A 23878-nucleotide genomic window follows, 5' to 3' on the forward strand; every position below is an offset into this window, starting at 1 on the left:
AAATCTGATCGTGTCGAGGAAGTCTCACAATAATCCCAGTGCCATGACAGCAATTTGTAACAAGTCTGCTTTGTGTTAACGTCACGTCAAATAGGTAACGTCAAGAACTCCTTCAGTGTGTGTTTAAGTGCAGAGTTTTTCAACCTTGGGTTCAGGACACTGGTCATGGCACAGATGCCTTAATATTTATGTCGTATTATGTTCATAAGGCAGCAAAATACAGTTGTTTTCAGTCATTTGGTCTAAAAAGTCTATGAAAATTGGAAAGAGTGATCATCCCAGAGATAAAAAATCTTTGTGCAGCTAACAGTGCAAATGCCAAACCTTTTAAAGGGGAGCTACCGTTTTTTTACAACCTGGACCTTATTTCTAACATAAAATACGATCATTTACTCACCCATATAACTTTGATGCCATTTGGAATCGTTCGGACGATATTTAGATCCAGTGGAGTGCCGTGTATATCCATATAATGGGAGTGATTGGGGCACCGAAACGTAGCCTCTAAATAACGCATTATCTGCCGCAAAACTTGTTCATTTCACCAATATTTTGTTATGATACGCTAGTTCTATTCTCCGTTGAGTCCGGAGTTACCTGATGTGTATTCAAGGACGTGCAGTAGTTTGTTATTCTTTGGCCAGCTGTTAATCTCTCTGCCTCCTCATCCTCCTTTCAACGAGCTACTCATCCGTATACTCTGGCTAAAAACAGTAAGGACGTCCATCATAAACAAAGTCGTCGTCCACAACCTCAGAATCGGAAAAATATTCAGCCATGTTGCAAAAAACTAGCAGTAGCAAATTACTGGTAAACAAGCTGTGCGGCAGATAATGCCTTATGTAGAGCGTTCCGGTGCCCCAGTCACTCCCACTATATGGATATACGTGGATGTAAATATCGCCCGAATGACTCCAAATAACACCAAAGTTATATGGGTGAGTAAACGATCGTATTTTATGCCAGAAATAAGGTCCAGGTTGTAAAAAACGGTAATTCCTCTTTAAGAGGAACGGCACCATATTTAAAACAGAGCCTAAACAAAGGCTACTGCACTTTTCACTCCACTTGGCTTCTGCAGCTCTAGCTGCCTGATGGGATCTTGTTTTTTATCTCACAATAAAATCATGAAATAAATATAAAACAGAAGAAGTTTTCTCTCAGCGAGAACTGAAGACGCCACTTGGGTGAATGGTGGAATGTCTTCAAGAAAACTCCTTTGTTTTAGCTTTGATTTTTGAGATATATCCTGCCCTTGATGGATGAATAGCAACCATTTTGACCGTTTTAAATAGCCAAAATTGGTGAATTAGTGTCAAGCAAAAAAAAAAGCCCAGAATTTGAGCCTATTTCTACATAATCCCATTCCATTTTGAGAATATGCCGTAAAGGTTGAAAGACCCTGCTAACTTAAAAAGAAATCATCTTGACCATCTCGTTATGACACAGTTTTAACCGTTACTATGTGACCTAGCGATGAGCTGATGTTGTGCCTTGGTACTCGATTACTGTTAAGCGAGATATTAGCAATCTGTGACGGTAGCATTAATCTCTGAGATACAGACTAGTCTGACCTTGACCAGTGAGATCAGTTTACAGGCAATATAATTATTCCTCATGACGGCTCCTGATCCTCTCTTACTTTAGTGTTTTTACTACTCATGGCGTGTTTTAACTTTAATTTATAAAAGCTTTATTTTGTTTGATGCACTTTATTATAATTCAGTAATCCTCTCCTGTAAAACTGCTGGTTAAGACATCCACCACATGTTCATTCACAACTCTATCTTAGAAGGTCGACTGAAGCCGATTTCCGGGGCTATACGGTCAAACCGAAACCGCTATTTTAAGACCGACGCTGTTTAGTTTATGGAGTAGCACTAGAACAGGAAGCAAATCACTGTGTTTTTGGAGGGCGGGGCTACTCGACACCACACCAATACTCCATCTCAAAAATGTTTGAGAAAAAAATAAAAAATCAAAGCCTGCTGAGTTTGGTTTTTCTTTTCTTTTTTTCTCATTTGAGAGACCTGATGTATTATTTCCTCCAGTGTAATATATTGTGAATTATATTAAAAAGATTTTAAACACAGCCTTGACTGATTTATTGTAATTTGTCATTTTAAAAGGCGGTTTAGGCTTCTGCATCAATTTGATGCCGTAGCTACGGCAACAGCGCAGACCCTACATCACAGGTGTCAAACTGAGCCATGAAAGGGCCGCTGTGGCTGCAGGTTTTCATTCCAACCATGCAGCAGCACACCTGACTTGGCTCAATCAATCAACTGAACTGCCTTCATGCAGTCATTTCAGGTGTCCTCTTGCTTGATTGGAACAAAAACTTGCCAGCCACACCCACTGCATGGGTGCTGCATGGTTGGAATGAAAACCTGCAGCCACAGCGGCCCTTTCAGGGATCAGTTTGACACCCCTGCCCTACATAGACCCTAGCGCCGTAGCTGACATGCACCTACCCAGAAACGTAACTACGCGACACGGCAACGCTTTGATTGGTCCGTTTGGTAGTAGCATGCTTCCGCTTTAGTATTTCTTGCTGCTCTTCCATCTCCGCAATTTTCGAATTGATTGTTTTGGATCAGTAAAGATGGAACACATCGAGGAAAGGTTAACTGAGGAGGTTTGGAGATACAAACATTTGTACGACTCGGTGAAATTTCAGTCATCATTGTTGATAGTGAAGCAGGAAGTAGAAACAACAATTAACAGGACTGTTAAAAAAGACACAACGCTGACTAGTGTTCGTGGCGTTTTTACAGAGTGAACCAGACTGACGAGTGCACAAGTACACAGCCTGGCCCAAAAAAAAGTCACCACCTGGATTTAATTGATCAAATCAGTACAAGCCTCCTATTGGATAATTACTGCATGGGTGATTATCTTTCAGCTGGCAACAAGTTATTTAACCCCAACTGATGCAGTGAGTAGCTTCTCATTTCTGAAACAACCATGTCTAAACACACATCCTGTGGTTGTGGAAAAGATGTCAGACTGTTTGAGAAGGGTCAAATCATTGGCATGCATCAAGCAGAGAAAACATCTAAGGAGATTGTAGAAACTATTAAAACTGGGGTTAAGAACTGTCCAACGCATTATTAAAAACTGGAAGGATAGTGTGGAACCATGGCATCAGGGTAAGAAGAGAGGCAGATGAAGTGATGCACCCATCATGCCTAGTGTCTACTGTACAAGCCTGTGGGGGCAGTGCTATGATCTGGGGTTGCTGCAGTTGCTCAGGTCTAGGTTCAGCAACATTATGTTGCCCAAAGAATGAGGTCAGCTGACTACCTGAATATACTGAATGACCAGGTTATTTCATCAATGGATTTTTTTCTTCCCTGATGTTCACGGGCATATTCCAAGATGACAATGTCAGGATTCATGGGGCTCAGATTGTGAAAGAGTGGTTCAGGGAGCATGAGACATCATTTTCACACATGGATTGGCCACCACAGAGTCCAGACCTTAACCCCATTGAGAATCTTTGGGATGTGCTGGAGAAGGCTTTGTGCAGTGGTCAGACTCTCCCATCATCAATACAAGATCTTGGTGAAAAATTAATGCAACACTGGATGGAAATACATCTGGTGACACTGCAGAAGCTTATCGGAACAATGCCACAGCAAATGAGTGATGTAATCAAAGGTAAAGGCGATCCAACGAAATATTAAGTGTGTGTGACCTTTTTTTTTTGGCCAGTGTAACCTACGTGGCTACTTACGTAACGTACGTAGGTTACGTCTATGTCCTGCAGTACTCTAAATGAGCCTTAACACAGCACAAGATGAAAAAGAGTGAATTCATTGTAGAAATAAGAGAAGCAAAACACACAACAAACTCAAACATTCAAGAAATTTACTTTTAAGTGGAAAAAAAACAAGATAACTCGTCAAACATGTAACATGCACTGTACAACGTTCAGTCTAACTTTTGCATTTGATTCATCAACCGACAACTAAAACAGTGAAATGGCTCAACATACGTATTCATTGGCACTGTCCTCTGGAAACAAAAAAGCTTCATTACTGCTGGAAAAATAATAATAATAATAATAATAATCTGACCACAGTAGCTTTATATGACATCAGGTGTAGTGCATCGTTGTTCTTTGGCTCTTCCTCTTGTCATTTATACAAATTCGGTGCAAAATGATCAAATCCGAACCGAGGCCTCGTCATGAAAGCCAGAAGTTATCAAAATCTGGTAAAGTGTATTAATCAGATTCTTGATTTAATTACTAATTGCTGCAGCATGTATGTTCTTCATTAATAAGGCTCCTGGATGTCTACTTGGATGCATCGTTTTTTTGACAATAGTACAGTCTTAAAAAAAACAAAATACCACAGAGGGTAAACATCAAACATTTTTCATCTTTTCTTTTTTTATGCAAGACAAAAAAAAAACATAGAAATAAAGTCTGGAACACTTCACACCGCTTCTGACTGTCTTCTTGAAGAAATTAAACATCAATATTATACTATAATTCAATAATAGGAAGAAGTTGACTGTTGCAAATTAAAGTGAGCAACTGCAAAACCAGCTCAGTGAAACAGTGACAGGAATTAAATGAAGCCGAGAGCACTTTTTTTTTTTTTTTTTTTTTCCAAAAACCAGAAACACATCCAACGCTCGTTCTTAAACCTCTGAACAAGGGTGTCGACATACTTCACCGCCTCTGGCACCCCTTTTGACAGACTGGCATCCATCTACCGTCTAAAAACGCTTCTCATGCATGCATTCGCACAAATACACGCTCACACGCATTCACACAGTCCGTCCGTGGCTGCTGGGGGCCTCAGGCGGGTCCCTGGGTCTCGCCTTCCAGGTGGGATAAGGCCTCCGATGTGCAGCAGCCGCGGAGAGGTCCCAGCTCGGGGCGGCCACCGCGCCCTCCTCCTTCTCCCACAGCCGATCACGTCCGCCCCGGCTCTACTTGTCCCCGACGGCCTCGGTCTCCTTGGCCAGGCCGCGGATGGACAGGTCGTAAACCACCTCCTCGATCTTCTTCACGTCGTACTTGAGGCCGTCGTAGCGCTTCCTCAGCGGGTCGTTCTTCAGGTTGAGGAGGCGGAAGCCCGAGTCCAGCTCGTTGATGAAGTTGGAGATGCGGAGCGGCCGGGTGTAGTCTCCTGCCGTGACGCTGTTTACCGCCAGCCGTGACTGGAAGGACAACAAAAGTACTCGGTTACTTCTCAAAACGACGCCTTTAATGACCTGTAGTTTGGGAAATCAGGAAGTGATGTGGCAGCAACTTTGTGGATGGCAAGAACAAAGAAACCATATAACTTCTGTGTAATTTGTGTTCCTTCGGGAGATATTTGGATCCACGTATATCCATATAGTGGGAGTGAATGGGGCACCGAAACGCAGCCTATAAATAACACATTATCTGCCGTGAAACTCCTTCAATTCACCAGTATTTTGTTATGATACGCTAGTGCTATTCCCCATTGAGTCCGGAGTTACTTGTTATCATCATCCGGGGTCTGTAGGTCAATCTACAGACCTGTCTTCTGACCTGGATGATGTCATCTCTGAGCGCCGCGCACACCCGCAACGATCGGCTTGTTTACCTGTAATTTGCTACAGCTAGTTTTTTGCAACATGGCCGAATATTTTTCCGATTCTGAGGTTGTGGACGAACCATAGCAGCAGCAAATTACAGGTAAACAAGCTGACCATCGCATGTGTGCGCGGCAGATAATGTGTTATTTAGAGGCTGCGTTTCGGTGCCCCAATCACTCTCACTATATGGATATACGCAGATCTAAATATCTCCTGAAGGACTACAAATTACACAAAAGTTATATGGGTGAGTAAATGATCGTATTTTATGCCTGAAATAAGGTCCAAGTTGTAAAAAAACAGTAGTTCCTCTTTAAGCTAATTGGCTGATTTGTAGATGCGAGTTGGCCTAAACTGAGTGTCTCTCATAGTGTGACACCGTATTAATGAACCGCACACCTAGAATATCTGAACTTTCATTTACAACGGCTCAAAACAACACAATATATGGGGCTCTTGACACATGGCAACCACAATGTACATCTCCATATTTGTATTATTATGCTAATAAGAGCAATCAGTGACAGACTCACCAGTTCACTGGCCATGATCAGCACACCTGCCAGGTAGTCCTCTACATCCAGGTGAAAGCCTTTCTCTCGCACCACCTCAACTGCCGAGGGGAGAGCAAACAAAGGAGCGTCAGTCGGATTTCCTTCAGTCAGAGTGAGTCACATCACATCACGTAAACTGGTACTTACTGCCTAGTATCTGAGCCACTTCCTCCCGAGTCACAAGAGTTTCAGTCTCCAGGTAGACAACGAAGGCCGCCAAGAAAGCCAAACGCTGCAGGACAAACCGCCAGTGCTCGTGGAACCTAAGAAGGGGTGAAAGAGATCCGAGGGAACAGGATGTAAAGCCTTTTATTTCACCTGGATGATACACCCAGTATTAAGAACTGTGAGTCCCAAATTAAACTATAAAATTACATCACAGATCTGCTGATCAGGTGACAGTTATAAATATACTATACAATCTGGATAATCTATAACACCCGTTTTAAATCTTAACCAAGCAATAAAAAACGAGTGGAGTAAAGCGGTGATAACACAACAGATAAGAAATTCCCGGAAATCGTTTTTATGAGGTTTAAACAGGAAACATCAAAGAAAGAACTATCAGTGCAAACAGTCTCTAGACAGTTTGCTCTGTGTATTTCCGCAGATTATCTTGGACTGCACTGACTTTACGGCAAACGCCCCAGTGACAACCTTAACGGGGAGCGCGGTTCCCACCTGTAATACTGCTCCACGGGGAACTTGGTTTTGAGGTCTGAGATCTGGTTCCTGACCACGCAGAACAACTCCCTCGCTCTCGCACATTTGCTGGGAACTAGAGGGAAAAGATTGTCGTGGCAAATTAGAAAAGGGGCAAACATCACTTCAGCATTAAAAACAGCACAGGCAGACTTTCAAGTACTCACTCTCTTTGAAACCAGATGGTTGGTGAACACTCTGAAGGACTGTCAGTATCTCCCTGGCAGTCTGCTCCAAGGTCTGGACCACCTTACGGATATCCTACAAAAAGTATAACACAGTATTTTTAAAGAATCCTTGACATCTTCTAATAAAGTCCAGATAAACTCAATATACATTTTTAAACTGCTCCAAGCTGTAGACTGAGGAAGAAGCCTAATCCCTGTAGTTTAAGATGCATGTACTGTGATCTTACATACAGAGACTAGGGGCCGTTAAATATGGAGTAAATGCATGAATTATTTGCATATTCATATGTTATATGTTATTAAAATAGGGAGAATAGATGCAATTTTAACCAGTTATCTCAACAGTAGTGTGTGCAAATAATTTTTACTTGTGTGGAGATGATTTAGTGGAAATTTGTGCGAGAAAAGAAAAAGAGGCTTAAATCAACAATTTTTTAAATGGAGTTTGGTTCAGCGACACAAAACGTCACTTAACGCGCGTAAAACAAAACAAAGAAGACAGCCAGGCGAAATTTAATTACATTTTAGGACAAATGACACGTATGGTATGGATTCTTATTAAGCCGGATGAAATGACATTAAGAGGTAAGTTATCGTAGCCAATAACGTGGCGCGCTGACGCCCAGTAAACGGGACTTGAGCCATGAGGTTGGAGCACATTTCACGGAGAGCAAATATTGATGTGTTGAGACTTCGGCTCAGGTTTAGCTGCTAGCTTAACGGTCCCTGGGAGCTAACGTTAGCAGCGGTGCAGCCGTTTGTTCGTACCTCTCTGACGTCCTGGTCGGCGCTCAGGAATCCCTGGATGTAGCTGAACATCTCGGTGACAGACATCTCCTGATCCGAGTCAAAAACTGTGCTGACGAGACCGACAATGAGGCGTCTGCGGCAAAGTCACTAAAGCATCAACGTGCACAGGAACGGTCGCCGCTCCGCCTCCAGCGGCGCATGGAGATGATGTCATCATCAACATAACGTCATTAACGGATTTTCTGCTAAAATAAAACATCTAACGCAATGTTTAGATAATAATAATAACAATAACAATAATAATAATAATAATAAATAAAGTGTTATTTTATTTTATTTTATTTTATTTTATTTCGTTATTTAGTTACTACTTAATACTATGAACATGTAGTATTTTTCCCTTCCACATCCATGCACAACATTTACATTTTTACTGTATATATTCCTAATATATTTTCTTATTTCTTCCTGTGTTTATTGCTGTTATTTTATTTTATTTTATTTATTACTTAATACTTTGAACATTTGTACATTCCCTGTAGGATTTTCCCCTTCCACATCCATGCACAAAATGTACTTTTTAACTGTCTATATTCCTTATATATTTTCTTATTTCTTCCTGTGTTTATGGCACCAAATACCAAGACAAATTTCTTGGATGTGTATTTTATTGTATTATTTTTTATTATTATTATTTTAGTCAACAAGTGCAATGCTTTTTATGTACTTTTTTTTTGGTTTGCTTGCACTTAGTTTATGTGGACAAATGCTTAAATCCCAGAGATGAATTGACGAAAGTTTGATTTTAGCTGTGGTTATAGTAAATCATGTAATAGCCCACAATGTATGTCAACTATGGCACATCATTAATCCAGTGTCGCCCATTTTTGGTATTCATTTCTTCTTGTTTTAATCACTTCAGTGTACAATTCATTTTTTCCCCCCACAAGCTGTAATCCTTTTTACATAATAAATATAAATATCGATGTTTATTCTGTTGTAGAAATTACAGGTTCGTCTCAATATTACTCTAATTTATGCTTGTTAAAAGCAAAGTTTATCTTTTTTTGGTGGATAAATCGTGAACAGAAACTTTATTGCTTGGAGGTCAAGAATTTGAAGACTTTTTTACGTGTTTTGCTGAAAGACATGTTGCATGCATGGTTGCATGGTTGTATTTCCTCCTTCTTCCTGTGGGTGGAGCCAAAGCAGCACACTTGCTGATGGTACCTTCAAGTGCTGCTCGTAAAAAGCAAACACCAAACTAGTCTTTTACAATCCTCAAAATGCAAGTATGTTACTATATGCTTATCAATTATTCATTAACAGGCAATGCTTTAAGTAACTGTTTTATGTGAATGCCTTAACATTTTTTTTAAATCTGCTTGTTAAACACTCCTGTACTATCCACTACCACAAACCTCTATCAGATTTACCGGTGCCTCTCACGTATGACACGCTTGTACCTGTAGTCGCCAGATTTCCGAGGGCCGCGAAGGCGTCATGTCAAAGCGCAGCTGACGCAGAGAAGCAGTGGTCGCTCTCCTGTTGCTCCAACTAGTTTAAAGCTTCTCAGCTCATGGGAGCAGCCGGAGACCGCTGGATTCAGACTCCCTGCCCGTCCCCTTGAACGGTGTCGCCTCCAGCCTCGGTGTGCTGTTGAATGTCTCGTTTCACTGGCTACGTTTGGACCCTGAGACAATGCAGCTGAGTGCTGCGCAGCCGAGCTTCTGAGATGGAGAAAACCTTTACAGAAGATGACTGCGTGGACTCAGGAGCCGAGACTGGAGGGTGAGTGAAGCAGAAATAATAGTCAGAATTCCTGGAAATGTTTTACTTTTTCTTTTAAATTAATCAAAGCCATTGTTCATGTTCAAATGTTATGTTTTCAGTGAAGTTTTACACTTGTAAGAATATTTATTTTTTGTGAAACCCCTATATTGAATACAAACATGCACAAAAGCCTATTTTTCATGTCGAAAGATATTTTTATATGACAATATATTGAGTTGAAATCTTTAAGTTTCGAGTAATTGAGTTATATACTCACTTAGCAGTCTTTAGTATTCAGCATTTGTTTAAAATAGCTGAAAGAGCTGTCGATTTATCAGTGTTTTCATTCTGGAGGCTGTGGTTTGTAGTTATACTAGACAGAATTTGTATTTCTATTATTTTGGCAACCCCATTTTGTCGCTGGGCTGGACTAAATAACACTTTAAAGTTTGATTTAATCCAGTTTAACAGCACCACAAACTACATCCTTCAAAATGATCAATTGTTTCAACATAAACTGAACATTATCTATCACAGTCATGAAGGAGGGTTTAGTGCAGGACTGGATTTGTTTTCAGTAGTGTACCTAATAATCTGGCTAGTGGGTGCACCATGTCAGATAAGCAGACTGTAATAAATCTGCCAAATTTTAAATGAATTTTTGTTCCGTTTTGTTCAGTACGTGTATTTATCCCTCTCATATCAGCTAGCAAGTCATGAAATATGATGTGTTTTTTGGTGATAATGCTGTTCTGGCATAATCTCCCTCTGCCAGTAACTGATGTAATATCTGAGAAGAACAGATGTAACTCTGATTGATTAGCGGAGACGGCCTTATTTGAGGATATTTGAGGCTTTAAATGTATCTCGTTCACTCTCGTTTTCAGCCATTGAGCAAAGATGTGCCCCGGCTTCTCTTGTGGTACGTCAGTCAGTGTCGGTGGATGTAGTGTTGTGGTGGTGAACGACGGCTGATTAAAGGATAGTTTCACTTTTATTGAAGTCTGTTTTAGAACAATCAACACATAAGCAGGAGTACAAATACACGGTTCTTGTGCTGGCACATACTGAACGGTGTTTGACTACAACAGAGTTATAGTTACACAGAGCAGGTATTTGTTACTAATATGACTATGGAGTCCTCCATCACTTAGATTTAAATAGCTTCCTATAAGAGTAGCCAGTATGCACATATTAACATGAGTATTTGATTATTAAAAAAACAATGTGAATAAATGTGAACGTATCCTTTAATCACTTTTATAGTCAAAACTTAGGGCTTTTTTCCCACAGTGATTAGTCTTAAATGTGAGATGGTATTGTGTGCTGTTTGGCTGATTGTTTCCATATACACCGATCAGCCACAACATTGTGACCAAAGGCTGGAGAAGTAAATAACATCATCAATGTTGTGACAATTCAGTATTCTGCTGGAAAACTTTGGGACCTGGTATTCATTCATGTGGACATTACTTAGACATGTAGCACCCACCTAGACCGGTCTGGTCTAGGTGGGTGGACACCACAGGACACCCTCAGAAGGCCCATGTCCATTCTCTGATGAGTCACAACTGTTTTGGAGGCGCAAGAGAGACCTACACAATATTAGGAAGGTGGTCATAATGTTATGCCTGATCGGTGTATATACTTAAGTGGTCATTGTGGAATATAGAAAAGTCAGATTAACCCAGATCTGCTATGCCGTACAGTTATTTCTGCAAATTATTCCAGTCACAGCTGAATTAAAAATGTTAATGCACAAGTTTGTGTGTAAATGTTGAGTATTTCTCTGATACTGTGATATTTTTAGGACTTAAAGTGGTAGAAACATGCAGTTTTTGCATCAGTAAAGCCGGTGCTGCTTTACTTTGCTTAATAATGGACATGTTTAAGATACTAATGTGTTAGATTGCAGCTAAAAAGCTTGAATATTATCCCAGTAAGCTGGAATAAGTAACTGGACATCGGTACATTAAGGCCCTTGTTTGTCAGAGCCAACTGGGACCATTCTAGTTCATCATCCATGAACTGGAACCAAACGTGATAATGTGTGTGAGGGAGCATCCGTTTCATGGGAGGGGAAAAAAAAAAAATGCACAGACCCTCGTGGAAAGTGCTGATGTGAAAGGAAAAGCAGGGACGTCCAGCTGATAGCCACCTCCGTCAGACCACATCCTCCACCTCTTCCCCTCTCACTTTACTTCCTGTTCTTCTCCGCACTTCCATAACTTAGATAATTTATGTCAGTGATGTGTTTTCAGCTTGTTCCGATGCCCCCAGATGGCAAAAGTAATAAGTTAATCAGTCTATTACGGCAATGATTCAGGTTTTCCTGACAGCAAACCTCCCGTGGTCGTATGAATAATGAGCATTCTCCTGGACGCAGAATGATGGAGAACGCAGGAGGTCAAGTTGAAGGTGGGATTTACACTCAAGGAATTATGGTTGACTTTCCATCCACCAGTCAGTCAGCACTGGTTCCTTTTAAACCATGACAATGAACATAAAGAGAGCCTGACTGACAGGCAATAAAATTCTCATATGAGTCATTGTTTGGAACTGTCTTAAGTTTGAGGATTTATTACTTCACGTTCAGCTTCTTTCTTTCTCCATCCTCATCCTACTATTATCTTCTCCCCTTGCTTCCCAACCCAAGTCAAACACCTGAATCTCTTCTTCTTCTTCTTCTTTTGGTTAAACAAGTAATTTAGACTTACTTCTTCTATAGCAGTCTGCATAGCTGTTATAGCTGTGTGCATGACCGAGCTGCAGCCTGTCTTTGCTTCACTTCGTGTTTATTGACTTTGGATGGAGATGAAGCGAAGCAGCGCGGCCAGACTGGGAACGGCAGGCGAGACGCTAACCGGCACTGCTTTTGGGGGTGGAGGGGGGCGAGTCCTGCCAAATACTCACACCCAAGGGAGACATTAAAACAGACCCGCAACTGCACACGCTGCTACCTCCAGCTCTACTCCAAGAGTCATAAACCTTAAAAAAGAACATTTTTCTCATCCCTTTTTTTCCCCCCCAGCATTTTGTCATTTTCTGCTGCGCGTCCAGGGACGAAGCTTTCACCGCGTGTCCTTTTGCGAAAACCTTCAGATCGTTTATAACCTGCTCTGTATATTTGTCTTTTTCTTTCGCTCCGTACGCCAGCACTGTCCCCCCTCTGCTGTACCCCATCATACTTTTTTCTTCTTACCTTTCTGTCCTCACCTCTCCTTCTTCCCACATTCCCATCTATTCCTTTCTTTACGCTGCTGATGCCCGTTAGTTAGATTGATAACCTCCTGCTGCAGGAAGCAGACTTACTCCTCTGTTTCCTGCAGCGCCAGGGGCCTTATTAGTTTAGGGGTGGACGGTGTGTGTGTGTGTGTGTGTGGAGGACCAGTGTTGTCTGGTTGTCAGCTGACTCCCGCGGGACAAATATTCTCAGGTTGTACGTACACATGTGAGCTGAGATTCCACAGACGGGCCAGGGAATTAAAACGTCTAGTGTGCAGACCGGCTTCCTCAGCCAGTGTATGTGTGCATACATCTGTGGCGATCAGATTAGCGAGAAATCTAATTCTGCTCATCCCCTCTCGGCTCAAAGATGGGACCTTTAGATTAGACACGTCTGTCCTGTTAATGAAAGTTTACTGTATGCGAGTCCCCAGAAGAAGCGGGAGCCTGTGCATACAAATAACGTACATCAGCCAGTGTAAACATTTACTTTCTTGCGTAGGATTAGATGAAACGGTTGATAGTGCTGCAGAGCTGGAGCCTTGTTTAAAGACCATAAGGAGGGGAAATGTCTGGCTCTCAGCACCACTTTCGGCACTTTTAGACTCCCTGAGGGCAATTACTCACTGGGAACTACATATTTTCAAGGAGGCTTTTTCTGTTCGCATTAGGGCTGCTAATAAGAAAGCTGATGTGACACGGTAAAGCGTAGTGAATTAGTTCTGTGTGACGTACACCAACATCGCACACTAGCTTAAAGGGGAATTACCGTTTTTTACAACCTGGACCTTATTTCTGGCATAAAATACGATCGTTTAATCACCCATATAACTTTGGTGTCATTTGGAGTCGTTCGGACGATATTTACATCCGCGTATATCCATATAGTGGGAGTGAATGGGGCACCGAAACGCAGCCTCTATATAACGCATTATTTGCCGCAAAACTCGTTCATTTCACCAATATTTTGTTATGATACGCTAGTGCTATTCCCCGTTGAGTCCGGAGTTACCTGTTATCATCATCCGGGGTCTGTAGATTGACCTACTAACCTCTGACCTGGATGATGTCATCTCTGAGCGCTGCGTACACCCGCGCCGATCGGCTTGTTTACCTGTAACTTGCTACTGCTAGTTTTTTGCAACATGGCTGAATATTTTTCCGATTCTGAGGTTGTGGACGACCACTTTGTTTATGATGGAAGTCTTTACTGTTTTGAGCCAGAGTATACGGATGAGTAGCTCGTTGAAAGGAGGAGGCGGAGGCAGAGAGAGGAACAGCTGGCCAAAGAACAACAAACCGTTGTCCGCGACTAGATAATGGGTAACTCTGGACTCAACGGGGAATAGCACTAGTGTATCATAACAAAATATTGGTGAAGTGAAGGAGTTTCACAGCAGATAATGCGTTATTTAGAGGCTGCGTTTCGGTGCCCCAGTCACTCCCACTATATGGATATACACGGATCTAAATATCGTCCGAACGACTCCAAATGACACCAAAGTTATATGGGTGAGTAAACGATCATACTTGATGCCGGAAATAAGGTCCAGGTTGTAAAAAAATGGTAATTCCCCTTTAATACAGCCTGGACTTAAAGGTCAAACCCTGTTTTCATGTTTTGTGGCATTTTTTTAAGGTTAACGTTAAAAGTTGTCTCAAATAGCTGAGGTCAGCGCAGCATCTCTGTCACCAAAGTTTCATCGAAGACTTAAAACAGACTGACAGCTACTTTCTTATCCCAGTTCGTGCAGATTTAGGAGCACTTAACAATGTCCTTAGATAAACTTATGCACTGGCTGAAATGTAAGCATTGTGACTGATCGGTATTTTGCGCTGTAAAAAAATGTGACAAGCTCCCATTATTGCGTTTACACTTGCAGGCATATTTTACAACCGAGATGCAGCGCAGTGAAGTGATGAACTTTAAAGGTTTCATCTTTCCCTTTCATCAGGGCTGTTCTTGCAGTTTTAGCCACTCCTGCAAGCTATTTGTGCTAAGCTAGGCATAGCTATCACCTGCTGGCTCCGGCTCTGTATTTCTGCATCTCTCAAAGTCTGTATAAAGGAGAAAAAAATAAATAAATAAACATATTCCAACTTGGCTGTGCTTATGCATTATTTCAAGATGGCTGCTCTGACCGCCGGCCTCGCATAACTCACATACCAGCGCTTGCGGTGGTGCATTCGGAGCGGCTCGTTACAGAGCTAACCCGAGCTTCTGTGGCCTCTCTGAATTAATCGCACGAATGTCTAATGTTAAATATGTTTAAGATATAACTGCCAGTGAATGTGGGCTGTTTCCTGCAATTTGTTTCTCCTGCAGCTCCTTCAACAAAGCTCGGACCACACCGTAATTGTCAGAAATTTAAAATACGTCCGACATGTGACTCACAGGAGGTGGACGTGATTACAGTTGGAGCGCGATGACTCGAGCGCGGCATTACCACGCGTAACTTGTGTGGTTAAAAAACGGACACGGAGCTTCTTGAATGACTCTTGAAAACAAACAGTGGTGGAGTGTAATAATCTGTTACAAGTTGACGTGCTGAGATTTCCCCTTGTCCCGGTTATGTACTTTTACTCACATTTCAAAGCCCAACAGTATATATATATTATTATAGAGTGACCATTTTAAGCTTGTCCTATCATATTACATTGATGGATTGTTATTACTGCAGCGATTTAACGGTTGAGGATGTTTGAGATGGGTATAATTTTTCTTAACAGCTCAAGATACTAAAAACAGGGGGTTTTATGTAACCTGCAAATTACCTAGTGACACAGCTACTTTATTATATAGAGGAATATTGCAGACATGGTCATAATCGGGCGCAGTATGGTAGTAGTAGTACTTGAATAAATTGTCCCTTCTGCTAGAAACCACTTTCAAATGTCTGTGTGCATTTTTGGTGACCTCTCCAGCTGGACCTCTCCTACTGTTTAGCCAGATGTCAGCACTTCATTTGAAATAGGAGTAAATCATGCACAGTAGGCCGCGCTTCGTTCTGTAATATAAACTCCTGTCTCCTCTCCCCTGTTTCTTGTCCTCTCGTTGTCCTCCCCGCCCCCGCTCTGTTTCCACATCACCCTCCCCTCCATCTCCTTGTGTCTCCTCTTTTATGTCGTCCGCTGCAGGTCTGATTACAGTCCCTTGTCCTCGACGAGCAGTAAGTAAAACCAATGGCAACAGTAACACACACACACACACACACACACACACAGTTGAGGCTCAAGACTTTATCTCTCTAATGCACGCTGACAAAATAAATCCACTCTCAGGGAGGATTGTCTTTGCATGTATGTGTTTAGCAACAGATTTTAAGGATGAGTCTTTGTACGGCAGTAGGAAGCTGCTTTATTGGATATTTTCTGTCACTTCAGCATTTAACATTTTAATGCGATGGAACATGCTAGCGACATAATAAGATGTTGCACATTTGATAGAATAAATGGTGGGGGAAACAAAACATTTGTCTTGATTGGGGAAGTATATAAATCATGGTGTAAATTTAATTTAAAAAAAAAAAAAGGAAATTTTCTTCTTAATGTTCAGAAAAAATAAAGTTTATATACGGCCCCTTGAGATAAATAAAGCAACTATTTGCCGGAAAAATATGATGAAGACACACAGACGTCTGTACCTGTTCAGCAATGACAATTAGCATTTATAAACTATATTCTCATAGCGCTTTTCACCTAAATGTTAAATTTGTTTTGCTGTAGTTTAAGTTTTATTTTGGAAGGTTTTTAACAATAATAACTATGCTCCTATTAGCCACAACATTATGACCACTGACAGGAGAAATGAGTAACATTGACCATCTTGTGACAATTCAATGTTCCGCTGGGACACTTTTGGATCTGGCATTCGTGTTCGTTTAGACATGTACCACCCACCTAGACCAGACCAGGCACCCCCACCCCATAGCAATGACACTCCTTGATGGCAGCAGCCATCCACAGCAGGATGCAGACACACAAAAACGCTTTAGGAACAACTAAAAAAAAAAAACATGAAGAACAGCACAAGGTGTTGACCTGGCCTCCAAATTCACTAGATCCCAAACTGATCAAGTATCTGTAGGATGATCCTCCCCTCACAGGCCCCCACTAACAAGACTCTGTTGCCAGACACCACAGGACACCCTCAGAAGGCCCATGTCCATTCTCTGATGAGTCACAACTGTTTTGGAGGCACAAGGGAGACCTACACAATATTAGGAAGGTGGTCATAATGTTATGCCTGATCTGTGTGCATAACGAAACACAAGCTGTCCTATTATCAGACAAAGAAACCTCAAGGTTCACAGCATTTATTTGGAAGGGAAAATAAAGCTGAACAGTAAATATGCAAGCTGTCCATTTATATTTTGTAAGACCAAAAAACTTATTTCATAGTTATTTTCTTGCACAATGAGACTATTATTACTGATATTAGGATGCATTTACTCCCTGATTTTCCTTTTAATAATGAGACAGTCTGGACAAAATTGTCTGGACAAACTGCTGGCCCATCTAGTTATCTGTTTCTTGCTTAATCCGACTTTTTAGTGATGGTGCTGCCTCCCCAGTTTTCAGAAATATTAATGCAAATGTACACAATGCGATCATAAAATACGGAGCAGATGGCGAAACTAAAACAAGACCCGAGCTGAACTGGAATGATGACTATTTGAGGGATGATAAAAATTCAAAACTATGTGTGGAGGCTATGAATTTACAGTATCTGAATCCACCTTCGTGGTAACCATCGCTGCTGATACTGATATAATGGTATGATTGTAATGACTGGACTTACTGTATTAAACCTCAAGTCTTTAGAAACCAGCATCCCTAAATACTTAGTTTGAGCTATAAATCACCTCCTCTTCGTTGTTTGTGTGGTTTTAACTTCCAGTTGTTTGGATTCGAGTTTCAAGTCACCGCTTGCTGCTGAGTTGGCCGTCTTGCGCTTTTGTATACACAAGCGTACACAAGTGTGTTTTGTGCGGTTGCTGTGTGTGATTGTGAAAGTCTGTGTTTGCAGAGGTCGTGACCTGTCCTCAGTCTGGTTGCCAGCTCTCCGTGCCTTTCACAATGCCAGGATTATATCCAATATTAGCCCATTAATCTGGTCTACAGGAAGCTGCGTTATCCCACCCGCACCACACCCGCAAATCAGGAAGCATAGGAACGCACACACACACAAACGCAGTGATCCAGCGGTGAGTTTCGGCTTTGTCTTTCCCCTCCCGCTTCCCGTGTCATCGCTGTATCAGATGATCTTCTGCCCACTATTGTTGCTACTGGAGGTCAGAGCTGGAACAAAATGTGCAGTGGTGAGTGGCCCTTTGTCAGAAAACACAAAAACTTTAAATGCATCCTGGTGCAGAGTGCAGCCACGTGAACAGTCCGACTGAAACCATAACATCCTCCTGGAAGACATTTGTTTCTAATTGACTGGCAGGTGTTGGTTTACTTCGCTTATTTGGACGCCTCGGTTGTAGTTCTGGTCAAAATGCAACGCAATTTGTGGTAACCACAGGAACAGCACAACAGTGTAATGACCCATTTCGTCTTTAGCTGCCACAGGTAAATGCATTTTTAAATTAGACCCCATCTGAACTGTATTTCTGTTTTTGGTTTAAAGGACCGTTGCAGATTAATTATGAAAATATTTGCAGATTTTTGTAGTCCTTCGGGAGATATTTAGATCTGCGTATATCCATATAGTGGGAGTGACTGGGGCACCGAAACACAGCCTCTAAATAACGCATTATCTGCCGTGAAACTTGTTCATTTCATCAATATTTTGTTATCGTACGCTAGTTCTATTCCCTGTTGAGTCCGGAGTTTCCTGTTATTGTCTGTAGGTTAATCTACAGACCCCGGATGTCTTCTGACCTGGATGGTGTCATCTGAGTGCCGCGCGCACCCGCAACGGTCAGCTTGTTTACCTGATTCAGATTCAGAAAACTTTATTTGTCCCCAGGGGGCAAACTGTTTACCTGTAATTTCACAAAATATTGGTGAAATGAACGAGATTCATGGCAGATAATGTGTTATTTAGAGGCTGCGTTTCGGTGCCCCAGTCACTCCCACTATATGGATATACGCAGATATAAATATCTCCCAAAGGAATACAAATTACACAAAAGTTATATGGGTGAGTAAATGATTGTATTTTATGCCAGAAATAAGGTCCAGGTTGTAAAAAACAGTAGTTCCCCTTTAAGGCATCAGTAGAGCCTCGGTACGAGTCTATAAAAACACCCTGTCTGTGGGATGTGTTGATGTGCATGAGCAGACAGATTGCAAATATCCCTACACAAGCAGGTAAAGTGAGCGAAGCCGCATCGGCCCATTAGTCAAACCGAAGTTCAGACGGATGGTCTGGACGGCTGAAAGGAGCGAACAGATGGACGCAAATTACTGCGGCGACAGATTTTTCTAAAGATGTGAGAGAGAGAAAAATACTAATTTGTCTGAGCGCTGCGTGTGGCTGCTCGCCGCCGTCCTCGGTTTGTGTGCAGCTTCTCTCGCCTGTTGCCCCCACAGAAGTATATTTAGGTTCTGGTGGAGAGCGTTTTCATGTTTGTGCACCTGGTTTTAACCCCTGAACTTTAACCTCAGCTCATACCAGCGTTAAACCCCGTGGAGACAGACTGATAATCGTGCTAAAACCAACGGCATTAGTGTGACTCCACTGGAGGTCCTGTGTAATGGGAACTGTAGGAATTTCAACTGTCATTTTAACGCTCATTAAAATTCCAGTTGTTGTGATGTTAGCGGATCGGTCGCCGTTACATTTTTTTGTCCTCAATTTGGGTTTTGTAAGCATAGCTCCATATGCTAAACCCTCAAATACCTTCAAAAATGTACACTAGTGCTCAAGAATGAACTGAGACTATAAAATTATGAAGTCAAAGGTCAACTTTATAAAAACAAACAAAATAAAATCCTTCTCAGTCTAAAGTACTGTGGATACGTATAGAATCTGGACAGGCACGGACGTAAAGAGCAGCTTGACAGGTTTGTGGAGGCACACAACCACAAGGCGGTAATTCTACTTACCGACTATAATAATAAAACGCACCACAAAATACTATCTGAGCTTAAAGGAGAAGGCTGCAGCCGTTCTGTATGTTTTTCTCGCTGCCAATAAATCACACGAAAAGCACCCATGAAAACCAAAATCGAGTCAGCTCATCTCGCCGTAATTCCTGACCCCTTCCACTCCGTCTTTGGCTCTCTCGCTCGGTGATTTGCACTGAATATGCACAGCTTTAAAAATACAGCGCTAATATACGGCTTAATAAAAATAAAAGACGCCATACATTTAGCAGATGCTTCTTGGGGACCACAGTGGATTAACTCATATTTGGTGATTTAGTGGATTATTCTTCATAGTTTCTTTGGGACCGACTCCAACTAAAGTGTGTGTGTGTTCGTGTTAGTGGAGTAATACGTCAGTCTGTGTTTTTAGTGTGTTTTTGTGCTTATTAATAGTTTTTGCAGAACATAAGAGACCGTACGTCAGGTTTAGATACGTCCTTGAACTTGAAAAGATTAAGGTCGAGCTAGAAGTAGCACTGGCTGGGATTTGAGAAGCTAGTTCGTCATTAAATATGGTGTTATTTGTCTTATTCTTTACATATATGTCAGATATATAAAAAGACAAGTTCATAAAAACAAATCCTATGACTCAGAAGAGGACGTGTAGTTTTTTTTTTGTTGGTTAGTTGGTAGATTTGTATTTAATTAAAAATAAACTAGTAACAGCGTCTTAACCAGGCAGCAAGCCTGTTATACGCTCTTACAAATCAGATTAGATTACCGTGTCAGATTAAAGATTATTTTAGCCAGTTTGGAAAATGGAACAAGTGACTATTTATAACATCAATGCTGTAATTTTGCCATTTCTGCTTTAGGAAAAATATCAAAAATGTCTGTGAATCATTAAATTTATATGTAGTTTTACTGCTAATAATTTAATTTACAGTTAAAGCTGACGAGTGGAAATTGTAGTTAAAAGCAGTGACATGATGAGCGGAAAGCAAATGTAAGTCTTTTAAAGCTTCCTGCAGCTGCTGCAGCATCTTTGAGCGTTTATTCATTCATCTTCTGTAACCGCTTGTCCTGTGAAGGGTCACGGGGAGGCTATCCCAGCTGTCGTCGGGCGAGAGGCGGAGTACACCCTAGACAGGTCTCCAGTCTATCACAGGGCTAACACAGAGAGACAGACAACCATTCACACTCACACCTACGGCCAATTTAGAATCACCAATGAACCTAAAGAGCATGTCTTCGGACAGTGGGAGGAAGCCGGAGTACCCGGAGAGAACCCACACAGACACAGGGCCCCAGTCGGCCTGGATTCAAACCCAGAACCTTCTTGCTTTGAGGCATGAGTGCTAACCACCACGCCGCTGTGCCGCCTTTGAGCGTTCACTAAGAAGTAAATAGGGTTTGACTGAAGAGGCCTCAAGTGCAGAGTCCCTCCCCCAACACCTAATCACACAACCTCACTTTCTATTGGTCACAGCAAACGACTGCCAATTCAGCCTGAGCGACCTTTGACCCTGCCCCCAGAGATTTTCTGTATCTGTGTGACTATATATATATAGATATGTATTATATAAATAAATGTTGGGGTTTAAAAACGCACCGAGGTCAAACTGTATCAACACAGAGACGCAGAGCGCAAGTTTAGTAACGAAGAAGGACGTAAATGATTTGTCACGCTTCAACTGAACATTATACCGTAGATGCATTTAAACTTGGACGAGAGATGAAAAGGAAAAACCTGAGATGGAGAAAAGACGTCCAAATTCAGCAGGTAATGGTAAGAAAAACAAAGGCCGCGGTAACGCTTCTTGCTCGGAAAGACATCGGGAATGATCGGAAGGTTTCCAAAACGGTGAGGAAAAATAAAAGACTTCAGAAAAAAATAGTCTTTTATAGCTCGAGGATTGAGGGTTTTCTAACAAAAGCCCTGGTGTCGCAGGTTCACGTTGGAGGGGGTTCATATTCTCAGGGATCAGTCTGTCACTAGCAGATGTTTGCTTTCCGAGAACATGGACAAACCCTCCGTCTCCCCTGGGATTTCTGAAGAGCGCTATTGATAGCGTGGTGCCTCTAACCGCTGTTATCTTGGCAACTCACAACTAATTCAGAAACATGCATGCTGAGCCTCCTCCTGCATCTTCAGGCCACGTTGATCATACTGCGGTCGTGTCGTCAGCGGTCAAATGATGACTGTTTTCCATAAAATGAAACACTTGGCTCGCTCAGGCGGGCTGTGCATCCATTAATGCCTGAGGACCGGCTCACGTTATTTCAGGCCAGACAGGCAGCAGATTAGCGGAACCAGAAACACATGTGCACGAGAGTTACTCCAGCTCCACTCCGCTGGAAATTTGTTCATGAACCACGATGATTTATTTCAGCCGTTGAATTAAAGCTATACATGCTGAATGTTTTTTGCTCTCGTCCCTACAATAAATAAAAGTCTAAGATGGTTTTTAGATGCAGTTCAACATTTATTTTTTCTAATTTCCTGGAAATCTGGGCTCATTGGTTCAAATATATTTTCTTGAATCAGTTTGAAAATATTAAATTATGCAACTATTTGTGTGTTTGCTTAACGGCTGAGATTCAAATAATAAAATTTTGGCTGAGATTTTTTTTGTAAATATCCCCCATGTATACTAGATTCAGGGGTCGCGTTAACCAAATATTTTCCGTCATTGACCAACTGTGACGGAAAAATCTGAAGGCCATCCGTCATTTTGACAAATTGCAGTTCACACCCCTGACCACTTGGTGGCGAGTGACGTTATTAATTGACTCTTGTCTCTAATCGCAGTTTGCATCGCAGAACTTTTTCCTGGTACACCGATTACACTGATGCAGACGTCAGTTAACCATAGACATACAATATATATTTCTATGTCTATGCGGCTAACGGCTACCAAAATGGAGGAATCGGATGAAAGCACATTGCTAGGACTGATGGAAGGCAATTTTTATTTTAAAAAACTACCTGATGGAAGCCTTGATAAAAGCGGAGTTTTGTGCAAATTGTGCAAAAAAAAAAAAAAGTTTGCATACCACCGAAGCACTTCAATCCTACGGTGCCATCTAAGAACTGTTAGTGCTAGCAGTCCCGGTCCGAGTACGGACAAAACGTGTTTTTTTATTTTATTTTGCTATTGAATATGCCATCATTTAAAAAATATAAAGTGACGGATAAAAATAGATTATGACTGGATTCAAAAAGTTTAGCACAACCTCTGACTATATCTAACCTGTGCTACGATGACAGCACAGACCTTGCGCAAAACCTAGCTAACGTGCACCTCCCCAGGAATGTAACTACGTCGCGGTAGTAGCGTGTTTCCGCTTTAGTATTTCCGGCTGCGTCTCCATTTCCGCACTTTTCGAATTGATTGTTTTGGGTCAGTAAAGATGATACACATCGAGGAAAGGTTAACTGGAGATACAAACATTTGGATGACTCGTCTTCAGTTGCCATTGTTGGAACTGAAGCAAGAAGTAGAAACAAAAATTAACCCGACTGGCAAAAAAGACAAAGCACCGACAAGGGTTGGGTGGCGTTTTTACAGAACGAACCAAACTGACAAGCTACGTACGTGCCTTTAGTTGTGTGAATCTGAAACTACTCCGCTGACTCTTGCGTTCAAAGTGTTTCCCTCACTGTGATTGAGAGGTAGACTAATCTCTGGAATCACATATGAGTCTTGCGTCAAACTTTATTTGTGTAGAAAGGACAACGTGGTGTGTGTTACTCCTTTATTGGTCCAAGGGAGGTCTGAGCATTCACTACCACTTTGCCCTTCATCTGCCAAAGACTTTGCATTCACTCCCAGACACTGAGGAGGATGACTCACTGCTCTGTGCACGAAGGACAGCTCCGAGTATCCGTTTACACAGCAAACCACTTTCACCGATGTCAGCCAAGACACTTTCAGCACAGTGAGCGTGAATAGTACCTGACGGATCAAGGACCACCCGGAGCGGCTCAACACACACGCTTCACACACAAAAGTCGTGGCGTTTTCTCCTCAGTCGAACATATGAGGCGCAGTCTCTGCTATA

General features: G+C 41.8%; 2 protein-coding genes across 2 annotated transcripts in view; one reads left to right on the top strand and one right to left on the bottom strand.

The window, feature by feature from the left end:
• Window positions 1-3859: 3859 nt before the first annotated feature.
• tsn (translin) lies at window positions 3860-7963 on the bottom strand. The gene is made up of 6 exons (XM_084545066.1): window positions 7796-7963; window positions 7007-7100; window positions 6819-6915; window positions 6285-6400; window positions 6117-6196; window positions 3860-5178 (listed from the first exon to the last, which is right to left on the bottom strand). The coding sequence occupies exons 1-6, from the start codon at window positions 7859-7861 to the stop codon at window positions 4948-4950; spliced, it is 684 nt and encodes a 227-aa protein (XP_084401192.1). The 5' UTR covers window positions 7862-7963; the 3' UTR covers window positions 3860-4947.
• Window positions 7964-9334: 1371 nt separating this feature from the next.
• fam124a (family with sequence similarity 124 member A) overlaps window positions 9335-23878 on the top strand; it is a 34549-nt gene continuing 20005 nt past the window's right edge. The window contains exons 1-2 of the mRNA XM_084544799.1: window positions 9335-9568; window positions 15914-15945. Of these exons, the coding sequence (XP_084400925.1) occupies window positions 9513-9568; window positions 15914-15945 (88 nt within the window). The 5' untranslated portion in view covers window positions 9335-9512. The remainder of the gene's footprint in view (window positions 9569-15913; window positions 15946-23878) is intronic.

This window comes from Chelon labrosus (assembly GCF_963514085.1).
Source record: "Chelon labrosus genome assembly, chromosome: 5".
NCBI classification, from domain to species: Eukaryota; Metazoa; Chordata; class Actinopteri; order Mugiliformes; family Mugilidae; genus Chelon; species Chelon labrosus.